Source organism: Siniperca chuatsi, linkage group LG21 (assembly GCF_020085105.1).
Source record: "Siniperca chuatsi isolate FFG_IHB_CAS linkage group LG21, ASM2008510v1, whole genome shotgun sequence".
In the NCBI taxonomy this organism is placed as follows: domain Eukaryota; kingdom Metazoa; phylum Chordata; class Actinopteri; order Centrarchiformes; family Sinipercidae; genus Siniperca; species Siniperca chuatsi.
The window spans coordinates 16,831,789-16,857,712 of record NC_058062.1 but is presented as its reverse complement, the minus strand read 5'-3'; the positions used below and the strand labels follow the sequence as shown (position 1 = coordinate 16,857,712).

Sequence of the window (25,924 nt, the reverse complement as noted above, 5' to 3'; positions counted from 1 at the left end):
GATGTTGACAACAGAGTCAGGTTTCCTATTAAACAATGGCAAGAAAAAATTCCACACAGAGCACACTGACAGTTTGTGAGATGTCATTGAAGCACAAGGTCACTTATTATTTAGAAGATTAATCTTTTATTTAATGAAAATGTGGGCAAAAACAGTAGTTTGTATACGTTTAAGAAATAACACAACAAAAACAGTTTTGCTTTGAAAAATGTACAAATTTGAGCACAAGATTTCAAGAGGCAGGTGCTGTGGAAATATTGAGCGATGTCATGATAGACGGTCCAACACGCTACAGTCACTGAGCGTCCACATCAGCTCGTGTTCATTTTACAAACTTCTCAGCATATACATGTCCTGCTCAAACACAGGAACATAAATACTCCAAAGTCTGTGGGACACTGACACAAGAAATCAATTCTCTTCACAGTTCAAACCCCACGTTATATTTTTCCACACACTCTTCATCTCTCGTCCCGATAATGCACCCTTTTCCCAGTCTGTCGACGTCTCTGCCACTTGCTGGTCTTTCCGGTTCTTTTTTTACTCTCTGTGGCCCCGGGTCTCTTGTATGTCTGACGGCCTCGTCCTCCTCGGCCTTCCTGGTTCCCTTTCCCCTTCCCCTTCCCCTTCCGCTTGGTGGTGCACGTGCTGAGCGACGCAGTTAGGGAGCGGATCCTGTAGCAGCAGGGGAGAGAAAAAAAGAAATGCAGCTGGACTGAGAGGGGCTGAAGGAACATCTGAAGACAGCTGTTATGTCACTACTGTATTGTTGGGGTGTATTAGCACATTTAGCACCATTTCATCAACCATTTAGCCTATAAAAAGGCAAAAAAAATAATGACAAGTTGTCAGAGCTCTAAGTGATGTCTGACCAAAAGCCAAAACACCAAAGTATTGGCCACTCTTATTGATGCTCATGTGTGGAGACATGCATGATGAGCAGCTTACTTTTTGTTGATGATTGGATTCCCAGCTTTTCTTGGCATTGCAGTTGTTTTCTCCTCTTTCTCCCCCTTTTCTTCATCCTCGCCCTCCCCATTAACCTTGAAAGCAAAGATTCTCAGTGTTAATGGAGTTTTATTGTCATCAGTATCATTCTTCCTCAATAACTGAAATATCAATAACTTTCTGAGCGACCCTATAGAGCTACAAGCAGTAAAACCGACATAATTTAGCCTGATCAAGAACACACATGTAGGCTGTTGAGATGAATCGAGGCTTAACTGTTTACCTGAATTGCCGCAGGTCCAAGCAGGTGAGCCCCTGTGAGGTCAAGATCACTGATGGTTGTCACGGTGACGGTGTGGTTGGGGTGATCGTACTGCACAGACTCTGTTGTACTGGTTATCATATCTTCCAGATCATCTTCAGCAGCGTCTGAGAGATGAGATCAAGGGAGGGAAAAAAAAAACAATAAGCACAAATTCTCAAGTGTTACCAATCAGTAAAATGGCCAACAGACTTTTGCTTTTAACTCACCAAGAGCTTCTTTCCTCTCCTTCAGCATCTTTATGTATTCCTTATGCCTCTAAAACCATATAGCCAAACATAACATCAGTACATCATTTCCTTATGTGCTCACATAGTTCAATTTGTGTCAACCCAAAACAGATTTTACCTCTGCGCTCTTTTACTTTACACTTACTTCTTCTCGGACTCTGATCTGCTCATCCTTGATTTTCTTTCGAATTTCTGCCACTGCTGCCTTCCTCCTTTCCACCTTTCGCTTATGGAAACCAGTTAAATACTCCCTGACAGGGCAGAAGAGGAAGAAACCAGTCGCCTTTTTAAGTCTCAGCTTGGTATTATTATTATTATTATAATGGTATAAATATTATTTAAATGGAAAACTCTTCATTACCATTCAAATTGACATTTTGATCAGTAAGGGTTCTTGAGGTTTATGTTACGCAAATGAAAACAAATTAAGAAATAAACAGTCATTTTAATGAATGAATACCACGATGATTAAACGGTTAATATTTTACACTGTGCAGTCGCGAGAATGTGAATAACTAGCTAATACTGAGCTTCCTTTGGTTGAAGCATTGAGTTTTGTAAATCAATTATAATTTACACACTGTTGAACCTGGTTTGGTTTTCTGTCATACAAACAACCTACACATAACACACACTGCCGATAACGTTACACCATTTTTTCAAAACAATAAAAATACTTGGTAGAAAGCTAATGCTAACCTGAAATAGCTGTACGTCAGTGGCGGGTAACGCTAAGATGCTAGCTAACATCTGCAATATGTTATCAGTAGAGAAACTTACTGTCTTTCTTTGTCGTCAAACATTACGATGCATTTGTTTTCTCTTTTCTTGGATCCTGGCTTGAATTTAGTCTTTTTGGACACATTGTTGTGCTTTTTTGTATTTTTCATGTTGTGCACGTGAGTTTACCTTTACCCTACACTGCTTCCGGCTTGTCTTATTAAAGAGCACGTCATTTAACTTTGTCCGACTAGAAACAAGTAGTCACAAGCCTGGAATGTTCCGCCCACCCTAATCATTTTGAAGGTTTGTTCAGACTGTACAGTGAGTGCAATCTCATCTCACCAGAAATAAATACCCTTGTTTTAAGAGGCGCTATTGTTGCTGCCATCTAAATTTAAAGTGCAGGATCTACATATTATCTTGAGCTGCATAATCTGTTGATAGCCTGATGTATTTGATATCAGGTCACCTTCTCTGATATGAGAATTGAATATGATACCTCTTCAAATGGGGTTACATGGTCTGTATTTTGCTAAGCATGATATTCAATTCAATTCAATTTTATGTAGCGCCAATTCATAACAGAAGTTATCTCATTGCACTTTTCCTATAGAGCAGGTCTAGACCGTACTCTTTATAATATTAATTACAGAGACCCAACAAATCTCACCATGAGCAAGCATTTGGAGACAGTGGTAAGGAAAAACTTCCGTTAAGAGGCAGAAACCTTGGACAGAACCAGACTCAATGGTGGGCGGCCATCAGCCGCTGCCGTGTTAGGTTTTGAGAGAGAGAGAGAGAGAGAGAGAGAGAGAAATATTGCAGAAATACCTGCTGAAAGCAACAGAAGGAGAGAGGAGAGAAACGAGAAAGCACAGGTCTACGGGGGAGAGAAGATGTTGAGTTAGTAACATGCAGTAATGGGATAGAAATGCATACAGAGAAGGAGAGAGGAAAGAGGTGCATCATGGGACGGCTCCCAGCAGTCTAGGCCTATAGCAGCATAACTAAGGGATGGTTCAGGACTCACCTGAGCCAACCCTAACTATAAGCTTTGTCAAAGAGGAAAGTCTTAAGCCTATTCTTAAATGTGGAAATGGTGTCTGCCTCCCGAACCCAAACTGGGACCTGATTCCACAGGAGAGGAGCTTCAGAATCAGAATCAGAAATACTTTATTGATCCCTGAGGGGAAACTCTTTTGCTACAGCAGCTCACTGTCACGTCAGTGCACACAGGAATAGCAATACTAAGCAAAAAATATAATACACTATAATACAGGTCAGAAAATAAATTAAGTACCAAGTGGGTATAAGTATAAAATAAGTGGGTTTACCAGTTGATGATAATAATACGGTATAAGGTAATAGTGCATGAACTGTCAAGTTAAGTGTAGCTTATTAAGATTATAATGAGACAGAGGATATTGCAATCTTGATAACTGCTATGATGACCTCACCCTTGCATTTTATATATTTTCTAATTTGGTACTTGCTGCACTGTCTTGACTCCTCTGACACCATTGTGGTGATCAGCTGTTTCCCTCTCCCTCCAGTGGCAGGGACTCATCAGGTATTCAGGCATGTCACCTCTCTCTGTGAAGTGCTGGGAGTGTTTCATTTAGACTGAGGTGTCCAGTGTTCATCACTTGGCCACACTGAGTGTGTGAAAGAGGAAACCAATAAACTTCACACAGCCAACATGATCAGATTTACACTTGCATTCGCACTCAGCCAACGCCCACGTTCAGCTGAAACATGAAATATGTTGTTCTCTCTTTTCTTCTGATTCAGTGCTTGTATTTGTACTTCCCATATTATACAACCAGTATACTTTTACCACTGAAAGATCATATGGACCAACCACTGTCATGTGTTGTTTTATTATAAAAACAAACATCAAAATGAACAGAAATTAAGATGATAAAACACACCAAGGGGAAAGACAAAAAACAATTGTAACATATTTATAATGATAGCAAAAACTCCAGCCTGCAGATGACTGGTTGAGCATCGCTTTCTTCTTTGCACACTTTTACCAGCATTGAGTTTTGTAAAATCAATTATAATTTACACACTGTTGAACCTGGTTTGGTTTTCTGTCATACAAACAACCTACTAGGTTTGTATGACCTACTGTCATACAAACAACCTATTATCTTTCCTAGTCAGGAAAGATAATCTAAACTGAAGTATTTTCAGGACTCTTTAGGTTTCTAACTTACACCTTGGGTTGACCTGGAAGACAGAGATCTGGACATTTCATATAGCATACTTGTGTGTTTGCTTGTACTTTAAAAACAGCAAAGAAATTACAGTGTGTACTCAAGCAAGAGTGATTCTAAAATATCAGGCTAATTTGTGAATGCAGGCTTTACATCTTCAATAAAATACACAACATCTTCCTCTTAAGAGATTCTCCCTCTGACAGTTTCTGACCCTAGGCTGCTTATATAAAACAGTACAAATGACATAACTGCAAAACTGCTCCCTTCCACCCCCAAAAAGCATTTATATTAATATTACATTACATAACCATTAAATAAGATAATCAGAACACAGAAACAGGAATGACAGAAATGCTGTATCATGAATAGGCCAACAATTACAAATAAAAAGAAAATTGGACAAATATTTCATAAAGATACAACTCCTCCATCATTCCAAATATGATAAAACATAATAAAATAACCTTTTTTACATAACATCAAGGCCATTTAGCTTGAGAGCTTTACATCATAGGTGGACATCACTTCAAAGAAATACCATTCCTCACTTTTATCACTGTGTTCAGACCATTTTCACCTTAAAGTGATACACCACCCAACATAATCTGAGTATCTAACACTCACTGCCTGTAGGCTCGAAAAGGTGGCTTACAAGTATGGACAGCAGGTACGTTTATGAATGTTTTGAAACTTCTTTCTGCTGTGAAAATCTTCATGAATTTAAACTGACCACAGCCGCTGTTCTGCATAAATGACTTTCTTTAAAGCCACCATGAGAGTGTTTGATAATAAAAAGATTTCTGGTGGAGTATCACTTTAAAGGGTGAGGCGACTGACCTTGCTCTCCCGGTCGGAGCTTTGGACCATCAGATCCAGACTCTGACAGGAAACCATTATGAGCCAACTTTGACATGTTACGGTGAATTCTTTGATGTGTCTCCTCTCAAGCAGTGGGTAAGGACTTCCTGTTTAATCTACTTCTGTTTATCTGCCTATGTACAACCTATATACAATCACATTATGAGTTTGTATGAAATTACTTTAATATGTAATAGGTATATGCATCTGTGTAAGTGTGTGTGTGTCTAGGTAGGCATTTTCAAACTTATTGGCCCATGGCTAGCTGCTTCCCTCTGTTATTTAGATATTCCCCAAATCCAGTCATTTTTCCCTGTTTTTTTGAGCATGCCAGCAGTAGCTGTCTGTCATTCCTGCAGTTTCTGCAACAGTAAATCAAATTGATAAAGTACTGTACTGCTGCATCCTAAAGTCTAAATAAAGCAGCTCAGCCAGGGTTTGTTAGAATGATGCTGCACTGGATTGAAGCATCGCTTCAAACGGTCACTTAATTCAAATTCAGGATAACTGACGTGGTGCTGATCCTATTTTGCTCCACAATACAATGCTGGCATTGTACTGTGTATGAGGTAGATAAGGAGAGACACTACTCAGCACTGTATGGTTAAAAGCAAGCTAGTCGGTCTGCATCCTACAGCACAGCCATGCTTAACAGACCACGGCTGTCTACTCTTGAATACTCTTGCCAGTTTAATGCGACATTACACAGTTATTGTAGCACTCACATTGCCGTGTTCCAATAATGATTGTACAGCTTGGTATCCTACAGCTAATCAATGCACTGTTGCATTGCATTAATTTAAACAGCTATTAGATAATGGTCCCTTCTCCCTTTGGGGCCTATTTAACCTGATTTTCCTTGTTGTGTAGCATTGTTTAAAATGAGGCAGTCAGCCAGCCAGCGTAGTACTATTAATGACCAGAAGGTGGCATGATTGTGCTGCAACAATGAAACTAAGCATGAAAGGAGCAAATGTATAGCCTTCAAGTGTTTCAGCTGCTGTGTGGATACAGGGCTGACAGTTAGATGTAACCATGACAGTAAAAATCATCGGTCTGTGTGTGAGAGAAGTGTGGCAGTTTGAAGAAAAGCCTTTATATTCATGGCCCTTGATCAGTATGAAGGTGTGAGTGAGTGACAATTATAGAATTACATGTTTGTGGATGTGTAGCCTGGTTTACATCTTTGTATGTATGATGGGAAATTACAGAGTTAATCATTTCATTGTATTGTGAGTAGCCCTAATCTGTGTGTGTTTGTTTAGAAGTGTGCGTGTGTGTGTTCAGGAGGCGGCGATGGTCGTGCCCCCGCTGAGGCGCAGCAAGATCTGCTGACAGTCCTGCAGAGACCGACGGTCTCCCACCCGCTCCAGGGTGCGCTTGGCCTCGGCCAGCAGGCGGGCGCGGTGCCCGGGTGGGGTTAGCAGAGGCATGGGCAGGTGGCGGCAGGCCAGCAAGATGGCATGAGCCCTCTCCCTCTCACCCAGGATGCACTCGCCTTCTGACAGCAGCAGGGGAGAGGAGGAAAAGAATAAGAAAAGTGCAGATTTGTGTCCATTGCCTTCTGGTATGTGTGCGTATGTGTGAATACAGGGTCATGTTGCCCTCTAGCACTGTTTCGAGTCACTTTATCTATTTTGCCATTAATAGTTAAGATTAAGACCAACCACAGGGGAACTGATCCTGAGCCAGCAGTCAAGGTGAACTCTGAGTTTGTGTGTGCGAATATGATTCTGTGACAATGATGACTCTGAGGTCTGAGTTTGAGTCTCCCTTACCGGCTGTGTAGGAGCTGTGTGTCCTGCGTCGGAGGTTGTGCTCCAGCAGCTGGTGTGTCCTTGTGGGACTGGCTCCAGCCATCAGCCTCACTGTGGTCTCATGAAGAAACACCTGCGGGAAAAAAAAAAAAAACACACATCAGAGCCACAATGATTGTCATCGTCAAGCAACGCCAGGTGTGTCTCAGTGATGTTGGAGCAGAAAAACATTGATACCTCACATCATTTTACCCTAGATACAGTACACTACCAGGGATATATACAAGAAATATTCCACTTTCATTTGAGCCTTTCATGCAAAGCACTTCACAGCATTATGAGTGAATATTTCTCAGCCAGTGGTCTCAAAACAGAACCTCATAAAATGATGCAGTTCATGCAGTTCTTAGAGTCTTGCACAAGTCAAAACATAACAAATGATCACCAACCGCTGTGAAAACAGTACTTGTTAAAGACCCCCTGGCAACAGTAATGACTACTCCAGTATGATTGATGATATGTTAAACAGCGGTGAGATTTCTGCAGCTGGCAAGAGTGGGAGAGAACATGATTTCCAAGGCTGATACAGTAAATGTAGTATTATCATGAACAAGATTAGCAGGTCCCAGCTGTTTTACAGGCTTATTATCAGTGCAGTACAGAGTTTTTGTTAACACAAGAAAAATATTTAGGGATATGACATGACGGTATTATTACTTTTAGTATACAGCTTTACAATCTGGACAGTTGCCTGCTGGAATGTTATATCTCATTATAAGGTGATTATTTGTTTTCTTTGGCTGAAAGCTAGACGATGAAAGCTCATTTTAAGCCACCGCTTTGGGCTCTGATAACCTTTGAGATTTGAAGAGCTAAATGAGCAATAAATGAATCAAAAACATGAATCTACTGAATAATCTTGTCAAGTTGCCAGTCACAGGGAACACAGTATGGTCATGGTCAGAATGATGAATGTCTCTTGTTCTGAGCCGTACAAATCTCATAACAGAATGTAGGATAAAATTAAACATCATGCAAATTTGCAGTCCTACACTTGTCTCTTGCAGCTTTAGACACTTTACATTATATATAAAATATAATGTACACAGTTCTGAACTCCACTGACTGCAACCTTTTGCTGATTCTTCAACATATCTAACTTGATCTAGTCACAGATGTACCTTGTGTTGTGCCTGTCTGTAGCACTGTGTGAGCTTTCTGAGCGCGCTGAGGTCCTTCTGGAAACCAGCCAACTGGGATCCAGGGGCCGGGCCAGGTTCTCCATTACTGCTGCCTCCCCGCTGCCATAAACTGGTCCTCAAGGTCAGCAGAAGGTCACAGACCAGGAGCTCCACCCCCTTGAGAGAGAAGGAAGACAAAGATCAAAGTGCTGTTTGGTGAAAAGTAAAATAGATGTAATATTTGCTATTGATTGTATACGATGGTTGATTTATATTTTTAAGAGATGTATTTGAGACCCAAGGTGTGACTCAAATCTGCCAACAACAACCAACCACCATCATCATTACCAGTGCACCTCGCCCAACATGCATGCCAAAAATTAAAAAGTAACGGCGTGATATTCAGTGCTGTCTAATGTGACGTGGTGGGGTGTGTAGCGGGTGCGTGCAGATCGGGGAGGCCTCTGTACTGCACTGCAGACACATTGCACTCGGCTTCAGGATCATGCAATGCAACTACAATGCACCACAGCCACCTCCTGCCACCCACACTGCGCACACACACAGCCCCGCGTCAGCCTGCCCTGACCCCGACTGAGCATGCAGTGTGTGTGTGTGTGTGTGTATGCATGATGAACCCCTGAATGCATCAACTTTAGTGAGTCCAGATAATGAAATATGAAACATACAGCATAAGGCAAGTTTTTGGCATCTGTATATGTGCAAGACAGCAGACAAGATTACGTAAGAAACACAAACCCAGAGCAGATCTTAAGGAGATAGTAGTGCCAGTGTTTGGAGCGTTGGGAGGGATTCTTTGTACACTACCTTGTTCAGCCAGTTCCCAGATTGGGCGAGGGGTACCGAGACGCTGGAGCGCAGGTAGCTGCTGGCTCTGTCGCAGAGGGACAGGCAGGCTACCGCCCCTTCTCCCTTCAGAGGGGTCAGACTCATCTGAACTGCCTTGCAAAGCGGCAGCACAGCCTTGGGCAGAGGGTGGCTGAAACAGAGAAACGGGGGGGGGGGTGCAGTGAGGACGGTTACTGTGGTTTCTTTTAAAACAGAGATGAATGTATAATTTTTTTTTTACCATCCTTCAGTTTAATTTATCTTAGATGTTTGGAATCTACAGAGGTTAAAGAAAGTTAACAGATGATCCTGTGCAAAGTTAAAGACTTCCATGTCTCTGAATCCAGTTGGAGATTATGTTAAATTTAGGATGCCTGTGGTGTAATGTAATGGAGAATGAATGCTTCACCGGTTTATTCTAGTTTCTGTATTGTAGTGTGGGAGCTTGTGTTTTGTCATATTTAGACGTACTGAAACAAGTATTGATTCGCTTACTCAAGAGTGTGTAGAGCCCTCGGCATCCGCTCTGCTTCTGCCAACAGTGACCTCACTGCGACATCATCGCCCTGCAGCCAATGAACGGCAGCCTTCAGGACCAAAGCCCACCAACGACTCACTGGGTCTCCCACTGGCAGTAAGAAGAGAGGGAAATTATGTAGAAATAAAAAATATAAAAACAACAATAAGGGCAAACTAGCTCCAGTGTAAGAGCCTGGGTGGACTTTTTGGGGGGTTTGTTGCAGCTGTGGAAACCTTTTTCTTGCCAAGCTTTAATTGTCAAATGGAAGACCCTCGTCTTTCTGTCTCTGCTCTGTGTATCAAAAGCTGTATGTCTGTGATGATATAACATGCTTTGGGTACAGCATGGCTCAGTGTGAAAACAAGAATTGATTAAGACTGTAGCTAATTAACATTGCCTGAACAGACTGTCAATGTGTTCTTATCCTTTGCAAGTCATTTATTACCACAAATCAATGACTGCAAGTGTTATCTGTGATAATCCAATAAAAAGTTAATCCCAAAAGCTAAATTGGTTGTCAGTGTACGGCAAATAGAGCAACCACAATCCATTTATGTCACAACTCAGATGATTATCTGGTTAATCTTCAATAAAGAGAAGAGAAGAGTTTAAATCTCTTCCCCACACAAACATCCGATGTGATTCATGCATTCTTGTGATTGGCCAGGGCTGTTCTCTTCATGCTATTCATACCTGGAGTGGTGGTGTGATTGGGAGGAGTTGAGAAGGGAGGAGGAGGGGAAGGAGAGTCCTCTGTACAGCTGTTCAATAACTGGAGGAACTCCAGGGCACTGGAAAACTCCCTGAGAGAGAGACAGACCAGAATAAAAAAGGAAGATCCAGTGTAAATCATTAATTCACATCAAACTGTCAAAAACATTGCTGGCACCCCTGCCTTACCCAGTGTCGCTCTTGCGTTTGCCTGCTTCAGAGTCGCTCTGTGGCTGGATGAGGGTGTGAACGGCTCTCTCCAAAAGCTTTCTGCAGAAACAGCGGTGCAGCTGGGCAATGGGGTCAGCTGGAGGAAGATCAAGAGGGAAACAGTGAGGAACAATTAAATCATAGCACACAGCATTTTTCATTTACACATTCTTTCTTTAAGACCAAGTAAACAGCACATGTTTGCATTCATACATAAGGGAAAGACAAACAATATGCAAAATAATCACTTCTGGATTCAGTAAATAGCTATTAAACATTTACAAGTTAATCAGTTTTTAAACATCTGAATTGCCTAACACAAACAAAGAATCCAAATTTTCATTCTAGGTATATAAAGCTCAACACAATGCAACAAAGATCTTGAGCCAACCCAGCCAATGTAGCCAGCATGATTCGGTTTTATATCCATCCTTCTATTTTCCACTGCAAGGTAGTCCAGATGTCCCTCTCCCCAGCAACGTTTTCCAGCTCCTCGAGGTGTTTTCCAATCCAGATGAGATATATAATGTCTCCAGCGTGTTCTAGATCTACCCTAGTTGGACATGCCCAGAAAACCTGCAATCAACTGGCTCTTTTGGATGAGAAGGAGCAGCGGCTCTACTGTCAGCTCCCTCCGAATATCTGAGCTCCTTACCCTATCTCTAAGGGTCAGCCCAGCTACCCTACGGAGGAAACTCATTTCGGCTGCTTGTATCTGCAATTTCATTCTTTCGGTCACTACCCAAATCTCATGACCATAGCTGAGGGTTGGAACGTAGATCGACTGGTAAATCGAGAGCTTTGCTTTCAGGCTCAACTCCCTGTTCACCACATCGGTCCGGTACAACGCCTGCATTACTACTGCTGCTGCTGCACCAATCCGCCTGTCCATGCTCCATTTTACCCTCACTCATGAACAAGACCCCAAAATACTTTTATTACTATTAATTATTATTATTACGATTAATAATAATAATAATAATAATAAATAATATATGAATTTAGTATTATCACTAGTAATACATAGCTGGAGTAATACTTGCAATTAAGGAGTTCAATTTAAAAATGTTATATTTCCTTATAAGTCTCTATAGAATGATTGGGCCTTCTTTAAAAATTAAATTTTTTTGTCAATGAAGGTGTGAGATTGAGGGTGATGGTCTTCTCATTTATTTTTCCATCATGTCAGAACTGTGAAGCTTTGCGATTCTAACTGTGGTAAAGCTCAAAAACTAGATGTACCCTCAAAACATGATGTTATGAGTTTATCTTGTGTTGAAAAAAAATTGTCTAACAAGAAACCACCTAAAACTTTTTGGACTGTTCGTTTTGGAGTTGAAATTAGAAAGAAAAAAATGACAGAATGAAAGAACAAGAAAATGAAAGAAACACATGAAGGGTAAAATAGAGTGTGGGTCAATTCCTGTATTTATGACATACCTGGGTCTCTCTGAGAAGTGTACACCCCGTCTGTGCTCTTTGACTTCACCGACCAATCACAACTTAGGAAGAACTGCCTACTCAATGGGGTGAAGAGCCAGCGCAGGCAGTCAGGGATCGGCTTGGTCTCTGATTGGTTGGCCACACTCTCTGCACAACTCAACAGATAACCCTGGGAGATACACACGGAAGAAAAGATGCTGATGATTGAAAGAACACTCATCCAAAGTAAATCAGATATCAGTGTAATAAAGTCATTTTCTCCTCTGAATATTTATCCAGTTTATCGCATAAACCATCACAAAAACACAAACACAGGGTGACGACAGACAGAAGATGAACCATGTAAGAGACTTACAGGTAGACAGGAGAGGTGGTGGCCCAGCATGGTGCGCAGGGCTATTGCTGCAGTGACATAGATCTGGGTGAGCTGGGCAGGGGCCATTTTGCCTTGGGCGCTCTCGCTGAGGTTGACAGCGCTCAGGGACAGAGACAAAGCCCACAGGCTGCTACGCTGAGGCAGTTTTCCTACACACACACAGAGACAGAGAGAGAGAACTCATTTTACCCTTGTGTATTTTTCCTGCCTGTGTACAGCATCAGCCCACTTTGTTCACTCACCTGTGAGTTGCAGCTGGCTCAGCCGGTGGTAAACCAGTGCTGCATCCCTCGCACTAGTCCTAGCCTCCTCCCCCTCATGCTTTCCCCTAACCTGATGAACCAGCCAGCCCAGGGGTGTTGGACGATGCAAGCAGTAGCGAATCAGATTCCAGGACAGTGAGCAGACCAGGTCCAGATTGGTTGAGGGAAGAGCTCTGGTCAACACAGACAGGCAGGTCTCTAAACTGGCCATGGCTGCTGTGTAATCTCCCTGCAGGAGAGAAGAGACAGGAAAAATAGTAAGCTAATCAGTATTCAGCGAAGACTGACAGCAAAGATGAGGGGGGCATGCGATGAAGGTCATGACTTAGATCTGAACATGATCTGAACAAATGCTAAAAATAAACAGGTAGGCTAAACTGAGACATCAAAACGGCAAGAATCAAAGCAAACTGGGTAAAGTGCTCTTCAATAAGTGAGATACCATCCAAAATTGGAGAAAAGAGAAAGTGGATCCGATATTCACACTGTCACATGAAATGTGAATAGTGTGATCATTTTTTCCTATATTTCGAAATTCTACCTCGCTCTTTCTTGAGAAGTTTCCTTAACACAAAAAATCCTATGCAAGGGAAAAGACATGTAAATAGCATTCCAAATCGTTTTCTTGGTTTGTCTTAAGATTTCTTAGAAACTTACTGCTGATCCGTACTCACCCTGTTGAGATGCAGGTCGGCTTGTTTGCGATGCCTCCAGAACAACACAGATTTTGGCGAGTGAAGGGGTGTGACAGGCTCCCACAGGTAGAGCACCCTGACACAGCCCCACACCGCTCCCACCCCACTCAGCACCCACACAATCACCCACGGCAACAGGCACCGCAGCCACGATGCTGAAGGATGAGAGGAAATTAAACATGCGGTAAGGTGATTACACATTTTAGAATACTTGTGTCATGAACCCTGATAAACAGAGGGGTCAGCCCTACGCACCAAAGTCCTGTGTGTGACTTGGGAACCAGACAAGTGTTCTAGATGGCCCATGGCCCGTAGATAGGCTGGGGCTCCCTGAGGCCTCAGAGCCCAACAAAGATGGCAGCGGGTTTAGGGACAGGCAGAAGAAGGTCAGGGCGCAGAGAAGCAGTCGAGAACGATCCATCACTCCAACCGATGAGGGAGAATCAGGCTCACTCTTCATCTGAGAGACGGTAAGAAAGATAGAGAACAGGTTCACAATAATGAATCATGTCAGTTATTAAACTTACATCATAAGCCTTAGTACAGCATGCTTTGGAAACACTATTTAAATATGGCGACATAATTATTGCAATGCTATTTAAGTAAATTTGAATTTTAATCTTAATTTGAGAGATAGAGAGAGTCATAGAAAGACAAACATCTAGTAGAATAACAAGAGAATAAGCATAGGTTCTGATTTGTGAGAAAACTATTATTCACAAACCAGAACATCTGCATCTTTTTAAACCATCCTCCCTTGTAACATTCAAAATAAATACGATCAGAATGAATCAGAATGTATCAGAATGTATCTGTTCAAGGTGGAAACCATCATGGTTAATGATGGTTACCCCGTGCTGAGAGGGCACACATGCACATCACACAACAGCTAATGTGTGTAATCCTGTCTTTGTGCATTACCTGCTCGTGATCCAGTAAGGGGCTGCCTGGCTCTGAGTCCACACAGTAAGGAGAGAACTGGGGAGGGGAACCAGAACCAGAGTCCGAGGCTGGAGGTGACATCATCACTATTTCTTGTTTTAGCTCCACATCTTCAGACAGTATCACTGGCTCTGAGAGAGAGAGAGACTCATTAAAATCTCAAGCTGCTACAGAGCACGCTATGCTCATAACATTCAGTAATGTAAAACACTTACTGTTCTTCTGGTTGGCCACCTTAAGGGCCAAGTTCTCCTGTCGTAGTTTGTGGTTGACCTGTTGCAGGTATTTGATGTAGTCAATGGCCTTCCTCAGCACTCCTGACTTATGCATCTGGGAAGAAAGACACGAAGGAGGATACGTGAGGATCCAATTTCTATCAAGCTCATGAGCAAAATCAGTGGATTTTTATTTCCAAATTTAAACACTTAATGTTCTACTATCCCAGTGTTAAAATCACTCACCTTCGCGTCATTGCCCATGACCAGGTCTCTGAGCTCAAGGATCTTGTCGTTGATGGAGGACCTGTACCTCTTCTCGATGATATTGTGGGTCGTCCTCCTCTCGCCCTCCTTCACCACTCCTCCCGGGCCTACTCCTCCTCCCATCAGCTGGCCTTGCTCCATGCTTGATCTGGCTCCGTTTGTGCAGTGGGAGGAGCCTGGCTGTAGCTGCTTGATTGGCAGCTTGTCTCCTCCTCCCATCATAACAGGGACGGTGGTCAGGATGTTGCTGCTCATCAGCGTCTGGGGACAGAAATCAGTAGCAGTACATTAGTTTGAGTATCAATTACTGTTAGTAAACGTGGCTGTGGGATTGCAGAGGTTGCCTTTTTTGAGGGACCAAAATTGTGACCATTATTAACAACCAAATAGTAATATAAAATCTTTTATAATAACTGTGTACCGGGACTTGCAGAGCTGTGTTCTGGATGGGAGTGGTCAAGGTGGTGATCCCTGTGGGGCTCTGCATGGTAGACAGCACCTGTGTGCCGTCTGGTTTGAGTGTTGTCAGAACCAGCGACTCTGTCTTCAGAAGCTGAGGCTGCTGGACCAGAACCTGATGGAGAGACGTCCAATGGTCAATGTGAGGCTTTTATGTTTGCTTACAAGCACTTTAAAAGATCAAAGCATTGCTACTCAGATCTGCTTGGCCCTATCTTTGCATCTACATCAAACATTGTGAAACTAACGAGTTTGTGTATGAGCTATTTTTTGCAGTAATTAGGGTAAGATTGTTAGACCAGGCTTGTTGAAATATTAATCTTTAATTACCAGATATCAGCTAATCATCATGTCTATTGCTATTTTGATTCATTTTCTGATAGTAAAAACTGCTAACCACAGTGAGGTTACTTACAGGTACTTGCTGCACCTGCTGTTGCATGGTGTGGACTGTGGTGGGCGCTGTGGAGAGAGTCTGGATGGTCTGACCAGTTGGGGTCAGAACGCGCTGGTGCTGAATGGTCACTGGTTGGAGGTGTGGTGACGTCATAATGCTCTGCACCTGTGGTTGGAGGACTGGGAATGGAAGAAAAGATTTGCCGGTCAAATTCAAAATACAGTGCAGATTCTTAAAACAAACCATATGATTGCGGCAACATTAAAAGACAGGATAATGTACTGTATGATAAATTTTATCTGCATTAACCCTAATATCGACCACGTCATGAAAACAAGTTCAACAGAACACCCCCCTATTCCTCTCTTTAGTCACCTTGGAAACCAGGAGTAGGGCTCTGGTGGCAGATGACGGGGTTCTGGATGAAACGTCCGCCGTTGGAGGTAATCATCACAGTTTGGGCTGCCTGGGTCTGGATGGGCAGGGGCGTCTGGCTGTGGGTCTGAACCAGGGTGTGGACCGGGAAGGTCTGGGTCTGCATGGGGATCCCCTGGGTGTGCATCTGCATTTAAGTAGAAAAATAAATACAGTTTCATCTCAACAGGTATTTTTCCCTCAGAGATTATTAAAGTTTGATGCAACATAAGAGAGTTTATCTGTCTTCTTTGATGTACAGTTTTAGGGAAAAGGCATTTCAATAAACTATATCTGTCAGGCTGACTACAGTTTTGCTGAGACGTGCATTGCTGTTTGAAGGGATGCTGAGCTGGATATTATTTTATTTGTCTGTCAGTACTCTGAATTTTTTCTCCTGTCAGCAGTTTGTTTAGTATGGATGACACAATAACAAAAAATGAATCCACACCGTCGAGTTATATAGCCCTTTCAGACCCACACAGTGATCCAAAACTTTAACAGCTTAAACTATAATAGCTTTCAATATGCTACACAACAGTGCATAAAACTAACTTACCCTAGTAGAACTAGTAGTAGAATGAGTAAAACGTGAGTTATTACCCATTTCAAACACTGGGTTTGTGTGTGAATGTGGTCCCAGATAGGTGATACCTGGATGGCAGGCTGGGCCGTCTGTTGGGGCTGAGGCTGGATGGGCTGGACCACCTGAGGCCGTGGCTGAAGGAGAGGAGGGCTGCGGGTCACCTGCTGCTGTCCTGAGGAGGTGCTGGTGGGGGAGGGGGTCTGGGCGGGAGTGAGGGGAGGCGTGAGGGGTAGAGACTGGGGAGACATTGTCTGGGAGGCGACGAGGCTAACGTTGGAGCTCTGGTAGGCAGCAGGGTTTGGTGTCTGGGGAGTTTGGGGGGTTTGAGGGGTTTGAACAGCAGGTCGTGGGGTGGTGCTGGCACCGCCACTCTGTACAGAGCCTGCTGAGTTCATCTGGTCCTCAAACAAGTCTGGGAAATCCCCCACCTGGTTGCTGACAAACTGCAGCATCTCTGAGGAGATAGAGAAACAGAATGGAAATTACAACAAGTCTGGATTCGATTAAGAAATCCATTTGGACGGCTCTGCCATTGATTCAATTACATGAAACATGAAAATAGATTTAATACATCTTATGAGGTAACAACTTAATTGTACAATTTCAAATGGTTCAATATCAAGAAATGTCATTTTAATAATAACAATAACTCAGCAGAACGTGTATCATGTGGTGACACCTGTAGATCCACACTGCAACATTATCCAAATCCCACGACTGATGAATTACTGACTGACTGGCCGACAATTACTTGACTGTCTTTAAGCTTAGGCTTTGGTTACACCCAATATTACAGTACCAGCAGGTAATCTATATATTGTGACCTTGAGAGAGAACTCTTCCACTGAAACTAAACATACGCTGGTAAGGTTGCCCCATTGTACATCTGGCTTAGATGGGTGACTGCTGTTTACTGCTAAAAGATAAGACCCGAAAAGCTGGAGAATTTCATGGACTGGCCTTGAATTGGCACATGCACACACAGCTACTGTTCTGGCCATAAATCAATGAACAGATTGTACAGAAAGCAAAAGGCCTTCAAACAGATAGCCTTGAAAAGGTGTGTAGTAATGTTACTGATGGCCCCGGAAGACAATGGGGGCAGGGTAAAAAAGCACTTAGATAAAGAATCTGTCAGCATTGACAGACCTGATGGACGGCACTATAATGATCATGAATGTGCACTGTGCTCATGTTGTTAAACACTGGTGTACACCACCTAATAGCATTTAATAAATGGTTCCTTATTAAAGACTGCCTTGATGGCAAAGTGATGCTGCATATGGTGAGTGTTATATATGACAATAATATAATCTATATAATACAATACAATACAGTTTTTGCTTATTTAAGGTGTTGATTTACCTTAATGGTAATTTTGGAGGCTGTAGTTTGCGGTGCTGTGTAATTGAAATTTTTACCATGTTTGGTGTTAACATCTCTTGTTCACCTTAATTTCTGACAGCTGTGACAGAGGAAAGCAGTTTGCCATAGAAGACAAGCCTGGGGCCCATTACTGTGGAAAACACCGTGTCTTTCATGGTCCCACAGGACTTTGGCCCTTACAGAGTGGAACCTGCCCTGATTGATCTATATCACTGATTTGGGTTCAGCAATCAGGGCCAACAATGTGACAGTGAACAGAGCCTGCAGCCTTGAACTTAGTCTTACTGTACAATAGAGTGAGACCAGACAATCCAACAGACCACAGAGCACTTTCATTGACTGTTTTAGAGTAAGCACACCCCCACTGATGAGAACATTGATATTATTATGAATGGGCAAATTGACTGATTGAACATTAGCACAGTCAGACACACTCGATTTTATACACTCAAGTGACACTAAACAGCCCTGTTTAATTCTAATGCGGTAACAGTTAATGCATGAGTTTGCTTGCTTTAGATGTGGTATTTCCAGTCACTACTTTGTGACACATTTGTGAATTCATTAGAGGGAAGGAGTGCCATTCTGTACAGTATTATAATAACTTGTCTACATAATATCCATCATAGTGCAGTGACACATGCTTTCAAAAAGCTGAGAATTAAAAACTAATTTTGTCATCTCTTATCTTTGCCTAATGTGGATTAGAAATCTGAAATAAATTCAAATATTCGACATTTCATACTATGATGAAATGTAATGAAGTAAACACTTCCAAGCTTAATTAGTTGGCTCTCATACATTTGCTGTTTTCACATACTCACAAACGTTACAACACCAAGGGTTCTCATCTTTATCAGCAACAGCAGCCAATTTCCTGTCACCTATGACTGTCTGCCATCACTTGTTGCATTTTAATACAGTGTATAAAACAATAAAAGGTGTTGCCTGCAAATATAGCTTTCGTTTTCTGTTGTCACACAATTTCATGACTATAACAAGTGATTTGATCGAGGGTCACAAAACACCAACTGGCAAACCAAGGATGGTAATTCCTGGGGTGGTACTTATGACTGTGTATGTGACTTCTGTTGACACAGAGGTTTAGCAGTACTAGAAGGACATAAACAGTGACTGTACTTCCTAAATTCTGAACATAACCGACATTCATAATGGCAAAAACTAGGACTATAAAGGTTCAGGTTGAAAGTATGCAGAATCATCCTTTAAGCCACTGCCCTGATTGAAACCATGTGGACTGTAGGACACAGTTTCAAATACATAACGCCATAGTAAAATTTGTTAACTTTTCTGCTCAGGAGCTTTTACCAGCCTGTCCGTCACATGTCACATATACATCATGCACACATTATGCAGGCAGACACACTACACCATGTACTTGTACACCTCCATGGGGGGGCGGACTGTTCTGACAGGCAGGACAAAGCAGCTCTGAGGCCCCAGAGCTTCAGACAAGCTGACACAAAGGGTAAATCCATCAAAGGGGGACAGTTTCCTAGGGTGCTCAGTGCAAAGAAAACAGGTTATATAACCAGATCCGCAGTTGCTAAGAGAATAATTGGAAGAGGAAAAATTTTCTAGATGAGTATAGGGTCGAGTGCATGAGCCCTTACAGGGGCCTCTAAGACCTTAAACTCAATGAAATGCACATGGCTCGTCTGAAGAACAAAGGTTAAATATCTTTGGAGGTCTACAGTAAACCACCTGCCGCACAGAGAGAGCAATGAGACCTATCACTGTTTAGTTTAAGATTTGAAAGAGGCTGTGGGATTTTAAATACATATAATAAAAGCAAATATTCTCAAGCACATCATTAGGAAGATAGTGCCCATGATTTCGATAATGGGGGTCCATTTTTCTGCAGCTAGCTGCTCTGCCTGAAAGTGTTATTCATCCATCAGTTGTGGGCCAAACAGAGACTGAGCGAATAAAACTGTGGGCTGACTTGGTTGCAGCTCGCCTGTGAATTCATCAATCAACCCTCAGCTGTCATTTCTCTCTCTCTCTCTCTCTCTCTCTCTCACACACAATCTGTACATTCCTCTCTTTTGACACAATGATTAAGTGGGATTACATAACTGTGGCCGGGGGTGTGCTGTCTGCTCATTCTGTCCAAGGCCCCCTTTGAAAAGAGAATTAACACCAGACACCAAAGGCAGGTAGAGTTTCAGGAATGTTTCATAAGCCTGTGTGCAGTATCGTCAATGTTGCCTGTTATTGTTTGTTATATTGTCTTGTTAAGTCCAGTACTGTTGTATGTCAGTGAGTATTATAAACCCACTGCCACCCATGGTCAGCAGACAAAAAGATAGAGTTCTACACTGAAACCCAGTTCATCTCACACTGTCTGACACCACACACACACACACATACACACACACCGGTGCATCAGTCCGGTCAGTAAAATTCCACCCTAATGGAAATCTGGTGACTCTGCGTTACACCAAAAGCCCTGTCCTTTCACTGTGTGCCAAAGGGTGAAACGTGTTTTGATAAGAGAGAGATTGGATCAGGGATGCTGCTTGTTCACCGAGTGCCTGCCTGCAGAGCGCATAATTGAATCTTCACATAGATGTCCCACAAACTTTACTCAATAATTCTGCAGAATAAGCATAGAAAATTTGCTGAAGAAGGAGTAAAAAGGTTCTCTTCAAATTCTACAAAAAACTTGACATGGAAGTCTTAAAGTCGAAATAATTGCTTCTAAATGGTTCATCGTATTGCCCTTGGCTTACAGTAATAACGCAGTCGAGCTTGATGAACACTCTTGTGTCTCCCACTGCCCACATGCACAGCTTCCTGATAAATGACACCAACTCTGCTTCATGGAAAATAACACTCTGCCTACAACTTCACTCAATTACTTTTCCATTGAAACCTGGCTCTTCATTGAGACACACAGCATTGAAATAACTCCAGAGCATAATAAAACTTACAGCCTTAAATGGTATCCCAATGTACACATTATGGATGGACTGAAAGGGCTATGTGACATGACAGCTTCCAAAAGTCATAATTTGCAAAAGGTGATGTAACGTAAGTATTTGTAATGTGCAAAGTTTGTGTGGAATAAATCTAACTGACTTAAGTAAATAACACACATTAGGGAAAACACTATCCTAACTTTTGCTAAAATATTAGGAACTGTAGGGCTAAGAAATATTAACCTCCCTTTTCACTCCAGCTGTATCGTGAATACTGAACTTTGTGTCTTGTGCAGCCTTGAAATGTCATAGACCTCCTCAGCTCCTTCCGCTCAGCAGGATGAGCATCTCTCAGAGATGTCAGAGAGCGGAAACACAAGGCCAACACTAACTTAGGAAGCAACAACACTGAACACCGTTAGCAGTAACACAACTACTCACCGTCGATGTCTCCCAAGGTAAATTCGTCCCCTAATTCCGCTAAAGTCGTGTCCATGTTCTCCATGGTGGAGATGTACTCTCCGCTGTCCATCCTGTCTGTCAGCAGCTCGCCTCCCCGGCTGTCACCGGAGAATCGCAGGAGAAAATAAACAATATCCGCAGGCTATTCTGTGGCGTTCCCTAACGCCTACAACACGCTTATCTGATCGTGAAGATTATTATTTTACGGAACAACCGTAAAACAACACTAGAGCCTCTAAAGAGGCAGACTTTTACGCCGATAAACTCATTCACACCGATTTATTCTTAAGACGACGCCATCTTGTTTTACGCTCATTACGTCATTCACAAACAGACTCTGTGGCTCAAAGCGGGTGCTGATTGGTCCAAACCTAGCTGTTGTTGTCATGAGACCAGTGATCATCGTCCAATGACAAGTGCGTATTTGCCGTGGTCTGATAGTACGTCAACCATCAGAAGCTTCTGTGTTATTTGAATAAACCGCGCCCCCTACCTTCATGAATAAAGTGAACCTCATTAGGCAAATTCAGCACCTTTGAAATAATGAGAATAAATAAATAAATAAATAAATAAATAATACATTAATAACTAAAATCAAATAAACACTGCAGACATATTCATTCAAATGATATGCATTTTCCTGCTACTATGCAATACCCTTGACATTGTGATAACTATGTTTCCCTATTTACAGATTAAATGTTTTGTGTTCACCAAAACTTCTAATTCTAATGAAATTAAGTTCCACAGCTGAGGTATTGGCAGAAAAAACAACTAAACAACAGAAGACAAGAAATGAGGCCAAAATATTCAGTCATGGAAGAATCCTGTCTCTTTTAGTTTATTTCACTGCAACAAAGTTAACACACTGATTTACAGGTGGTACTGGTTGGTCAAAACCAGTTATAATATATAACTGCAAAACTCTTGTCTGGTTTACATATTACAGGATGTGAAACACTACAATACAACCAGCTACTGTCATCTGTCAGTACAAACACTTCAGGATTCAAAATGCTTTTTAATACTTCAGTCATTTTGTTCATTTCAACACTGGGTGTTGTAATAAGTGAGATTTATTACATGAACACATTCATCTCACCCAGCAAACACTGTAATATGGTGCTTAAGAGAATGTCTTATTTTCTGTTTATAGTTCTGTGATTCTTCTTTAGAAAGGGCAAAAGAAAAAAAAAAGTCAAATTGTAAACCTTTATGAAATTCATGTCATTTATTCAACTGAGCTTACACGGCTGAACTGACACCCACATTTGCAGCCCAGTTTCCAGATGTAAGTTACTTTTTATTTTCTTCTTATTATTATTATTTTATAAAAAAATGAAGATGTTAAGTCTGGTTCCAAACCAACCAGCTGAGATGAATCACAATCTTGTAAAAACTTATTCACCTGCCCCAAACAGTTCCAACCAACATTGGCTTTCTTTTATCTATTATTGTGTTTAATGTTCATACGATATTGTTTTATATTACATTGCTCTGGCTGCTAGCTGTGCATCTTCAAGGTGTTTTGCATTTCTATGGTAATAGCTTAGATTCTTTATATACAGTAAATGGGTAATAGCAACATCTCTCACTGAGGGAAGCTACTGTGGAGTCTAGTACTTGATCAGGAGGCTAGGAAAAAATATGAATATGATCTGTATTTATTTGTTCCAGTAGATCTCATAAGACTTCTTCTCAGAGTAATTGGCCTCTGTTGTTCCTGTGCCGCATCTGACTTTTTCCTTTACCACCTTCACTACCAGACCACCAGCCAGGGCAATGCCTGCTGCAGCCTTGCCTATCTCAGCCACTGCACTCAGGATGCGTGTTGCCGCCACAGTTCCCCAGGGGTCTGGCACTCTGCTGGCCACTGATGCCACACTGGGCCCTGTTAACCCACACACAGCACTGGAAGACCCAGCAGCCACTGGGACAGTCGCAACTATCTCCTGTGCTAAGGCTGCTCCTGCTGCAGCACACTGAGGAGTCCCAGTACCTGCAGTTACAGAAGCATTGGCTACACCTACTGCAGTTTCAGCTCCGCTGAGGGCTGCTGTGCTGAAAGCTGCTCCATCCAGAGCTGCGCATAAAGCAGCCCCAGCTCCCATGGTGCCTCCCACACCTGCCGCCACCCCCACAGCAGAGGCCCCTATGACGCTAACCTGCTCCAGGGCATCCAGAGCGCCCTCCCCAGGACTGGCAGCCTCAGCACCAGCAATGGCTCCCACAGAACCACCCAAAACTCCACCTGTTGCTGCCCCCAGAGCCACTGCAGTTTTCCCTGAGGCTGCCGCCACTATGGCCCCCACAGCTTTCCCAACACCTGTGCCTCCCGCTACAGACATCCCAGCTAACTGACCTGCAGCAAAACCAACCGAGTTACCTACAAGAGATGCCCCGGCTGCAGCTGCTAAAGGGGCAGCTGCCCCAAACACTGCCCCCACAGCCATGCCTGTGGCTCCAGCAGCCACCATGATTTTAACTCTCTCCAGCACCTTAGCAGAGAGTGCAGCCTCCTTCCTCATGTGAATCAAGGATGAACGGAGAGACTGTCGCCTGCTTAAGCCCCTGCTGCAGTCTCTGTGCCTCCCTCTGAACTGGTCTCTACATTGTTTAACTCTGTCCCTCAGGAGGCTGAAGGTGCTGCCTCTGCTCTCCTCTGTCCATCTCTCCACCCTAAAATCCTCTTCATTTCCTCTCTCCAACTCACTCTTCCTGACCCCTTGTGATCCCCTGTCAGTGCTCTCTGCTCCGTTAGACTCCAAGACGCACTTCCTTCGTTTTGCAAGTTTAGCCTGGTCTTCCATGCTGCTGCTGTTTCCCGCTTGTTCTTTCCCCTCTACTTGCCCTCGCTCCCTCAACATCCTTTTCTGCTCCTCCCTGATGGCAGCCTCTGCTTCGAAAAACAGGGTATTGGTATAAAACCCTTCATTAGTCTGCTTCACCATCTTGTGCACCTTCATTAAGAGTTCTTTAACCTGCGCCGAGTTTCTGTGGTCTTTGTTGTTGAGTACATGGTACCTGCCCCCACACCTGTCAATCAGAGCCTTAAGCCCAGCAGGTGCAGTCTCCCTCAGGTATTCTTCAATCGCTATGCCCTCCAGGTCATCACCCCTGGTAAAAAGAACCACCGTGTGGTGACGGACTGCATCCTCCCCAAATATCTTGGTCAACTCGCAGGCAGCCTGGTTCTCATTGTCTGTATATCGTCCTATTGGCACCACCAGGAGGAAAGCATGTGGCCCAGGGGCAGAGAGAGACACACATTTGGCTATCTCTGCATGAATCTGCTCCACACTGAGGTGAGTGTCCCCAAAACCTGGCATGTCAACCACCGCCACTCTCCTCATCCTCCTCTGTGTGACAGTCTGGCCATCCTCCTCAGCGCCCTCTTCCTCAGCGAGCTCAGTGCTCCCAAGCTGGCAAATCTGGGTGACAGAGCTGGCACTGATCTGTGATAGGAACTGCCTTCGGCCCAAGATGGTGTTTCCAGACGCACTCTTGCCAGATCCGGTCTTTCCGATGAGGACCAACCTGAGTTCTTCACTCCATCTGGTTTCAGAGTCATCTCCTTCCTTCTCACCCTCCATGTCAACTGGCTCCCTTTTCTCTTCCTCATCCCCTGGTGGAAAAACTGCATAACATAAATGGTCTGTAACTTACTGAGACTACTGATATTTCATTTTTATAGGTTCACTGCAATTACATGGGCTAATATAAATCATGGAATCCCTCATTTATTAAAAAACAGCGACCAAGACTGTCCTCAATGGGTGTTGCTAATAATTGTGCAAGTTTTTTTTTTATTTTGTTTATTTGACAATTCATTATAATGGTTGCAACACCAATGTACATTCACTGTTAAAAGAGCATCAAGGATATCACAAAAAAGTCACAGGACTTATTTCTATTGTGATCCTTGTTGTAGAGTGTAAGTCACATGGAACAAGCCTAGAATAGTGTTTTTCAGGAAGGTTCTGGACAGAAACACAACATCACATAACGTTACGAGTGAGGAAATAGCTAGCGTTACCCACTAGCTAGATGGTTAGGCTTGATGTTTATAACTTATAACTCAAATACAACCCACTGATAACAAACCCTGAAACTAAACGCCAGACATCAAATGCAGAGATCGAGCTTTAATCTCAAATGCTATGCTATAAATACCTGACGCTAGCTAATTTTAACAAATATTGACTGCCAACAGATAACGTTACTTCCGCATTAGTGAGCTAGCCTTAGCAAGTTGCTAATTTATGACGAAAAGAGCAACTGTCACATGAAGAGATTGTCTTACCCGAGCCCACGTTATAAAACATCGCTCTGTCTTACTAAGTTTCTTCTCTGCATTCAACCTTTCGTTTTCATCTTCTGAATGTAGCTAAAGCTACACGTTGAGGTACAGGTTGAGCTCAAACTCTGTTCAGCCCAAACAAAAACATTTGACTTTAATTATAGAAAAGTCTGGTAGTTGCCCGCCCTCTGTTGGCTAATCTGTTAGCTGTGGCACTGGCACACAAACACGCACGGTGAA

General features: G+C 42.8%; 3 protein-coding genes across 6 annotated transcripts; all 3 read right to left on the bottom strand.

Annotated features, from left to right (window-relative positions):
- Nucleotides 1–106: 106 nt before the first annotated feature.
- On the bottom strand, nt 107–2,458 carry nol12 (nucleolar protein 12). Its single transcript, XM_044180756.1, has 6 exons — nt 2,281–2,458; nt 1,646–1,751; nt 1,480–1,528; nt 1,232–1,377; nt 949–1,043; nt 107–675 (listed from the first exon to the last, which is right to left on the bottom strand). The coding sequence occupies exons 1-6, from the start codon at nt 2,388–2,390 to the stop codon at nt 462–464; spliced, it is 720 nt and encodes a 239-aa protein (XP_044036691.1). The 5' UTR covers nt 2,391–2,458; the 3' UTR covers nt 107–461.
- Nucleotides 2,459–4,084: 1,626 nt separating this feature from the next.
- Nucleotides 4,085–21,735, bottom strand: srebf2 (sterol regulatory element binding transcription factor 2). Of its 3 annotated transcripts, none has more exons than XM_044180712.1 (20): nt 21,364–21,735; nt 16,609–17,045; nt 15,967–16,153; nt 15,610–15,770; nt 15,157–15,309; nt 14,715–14,996; nt 14,469–14,583; nt 14,233–14,384; nt 13,567–13,771; nt 13,291–13,466; nt 12,596–12,845; nt 12,333–12,502; nt 11,975–12,146; nt 10,514–10,631; nt 10,307–10,416; nt 9,589–9,721; nt 9,073–9,244; nt 8,245–8,421; nt 7,085–7,196; nt 4,085–6,804 (listed from the first exon to the last, which is right to left on the bottom strand). In XM_044180712.1, exons 1-20 carry the CDS (start codon nt 21,452–21,454, stop codon nt 6,590–6,592), a joined length of 3,588 nt encoding a protein of 1,195 aa, XP_044036647.1. In that variant the 5' UTR covers nt 21,455–21,735; the 3' UTR covers nt 4,085–6,589. The 3 variants fall into 3 exon arrangements, with proteins under 3 accessions (XP_044036647.1, XP_044036645.1, XP_044036648.1); XM_044180710.1 differs by having other exon boundaries at nt 4,085–6,807; nt 21,364–21,733; XM_044180713.1 differs by having other exon boundaries at nt 4,085–6,807; nt 16,660–17,045; nt 21,364–21,733.
- Nucleotides 21,736–22,193: 458 nt separating this feature from the next.
- Nucleotides 22,194–25,862, bottom strand: LOC122868606. Of its 2 annotated transcripts, none has more exons than XM_044180729.1 (2): nt 25,688–25,862; nt 22,194–25,009 (listed from the first exon to the last, which is right to left on the bottom strand). In XM_044180729.1, the coding sequence occupies exons 1-2, from the start codon at nt 25,707–25,709 to the stop codon at nt 23,049–23,051; spliced, it is 1,983 nt and encodes a 660-aa protein (XP_044036664.1). In that variant the 5' UTR covers nt 25,710–25,862; the 3' UTR covers nt 22,194–23,048. The 2 variants fall into 2 exon arrangements, with proteins under 2 accessions (XP_044036664.1, XP_044036663.1); XM_044180728.1 differs by having other exon boundaries at nt 22,194–25,021; nt 25,688–25,847.
- Between the last annotated feature and the right edge of the window lie 62 nt (nt 25,863–25,924).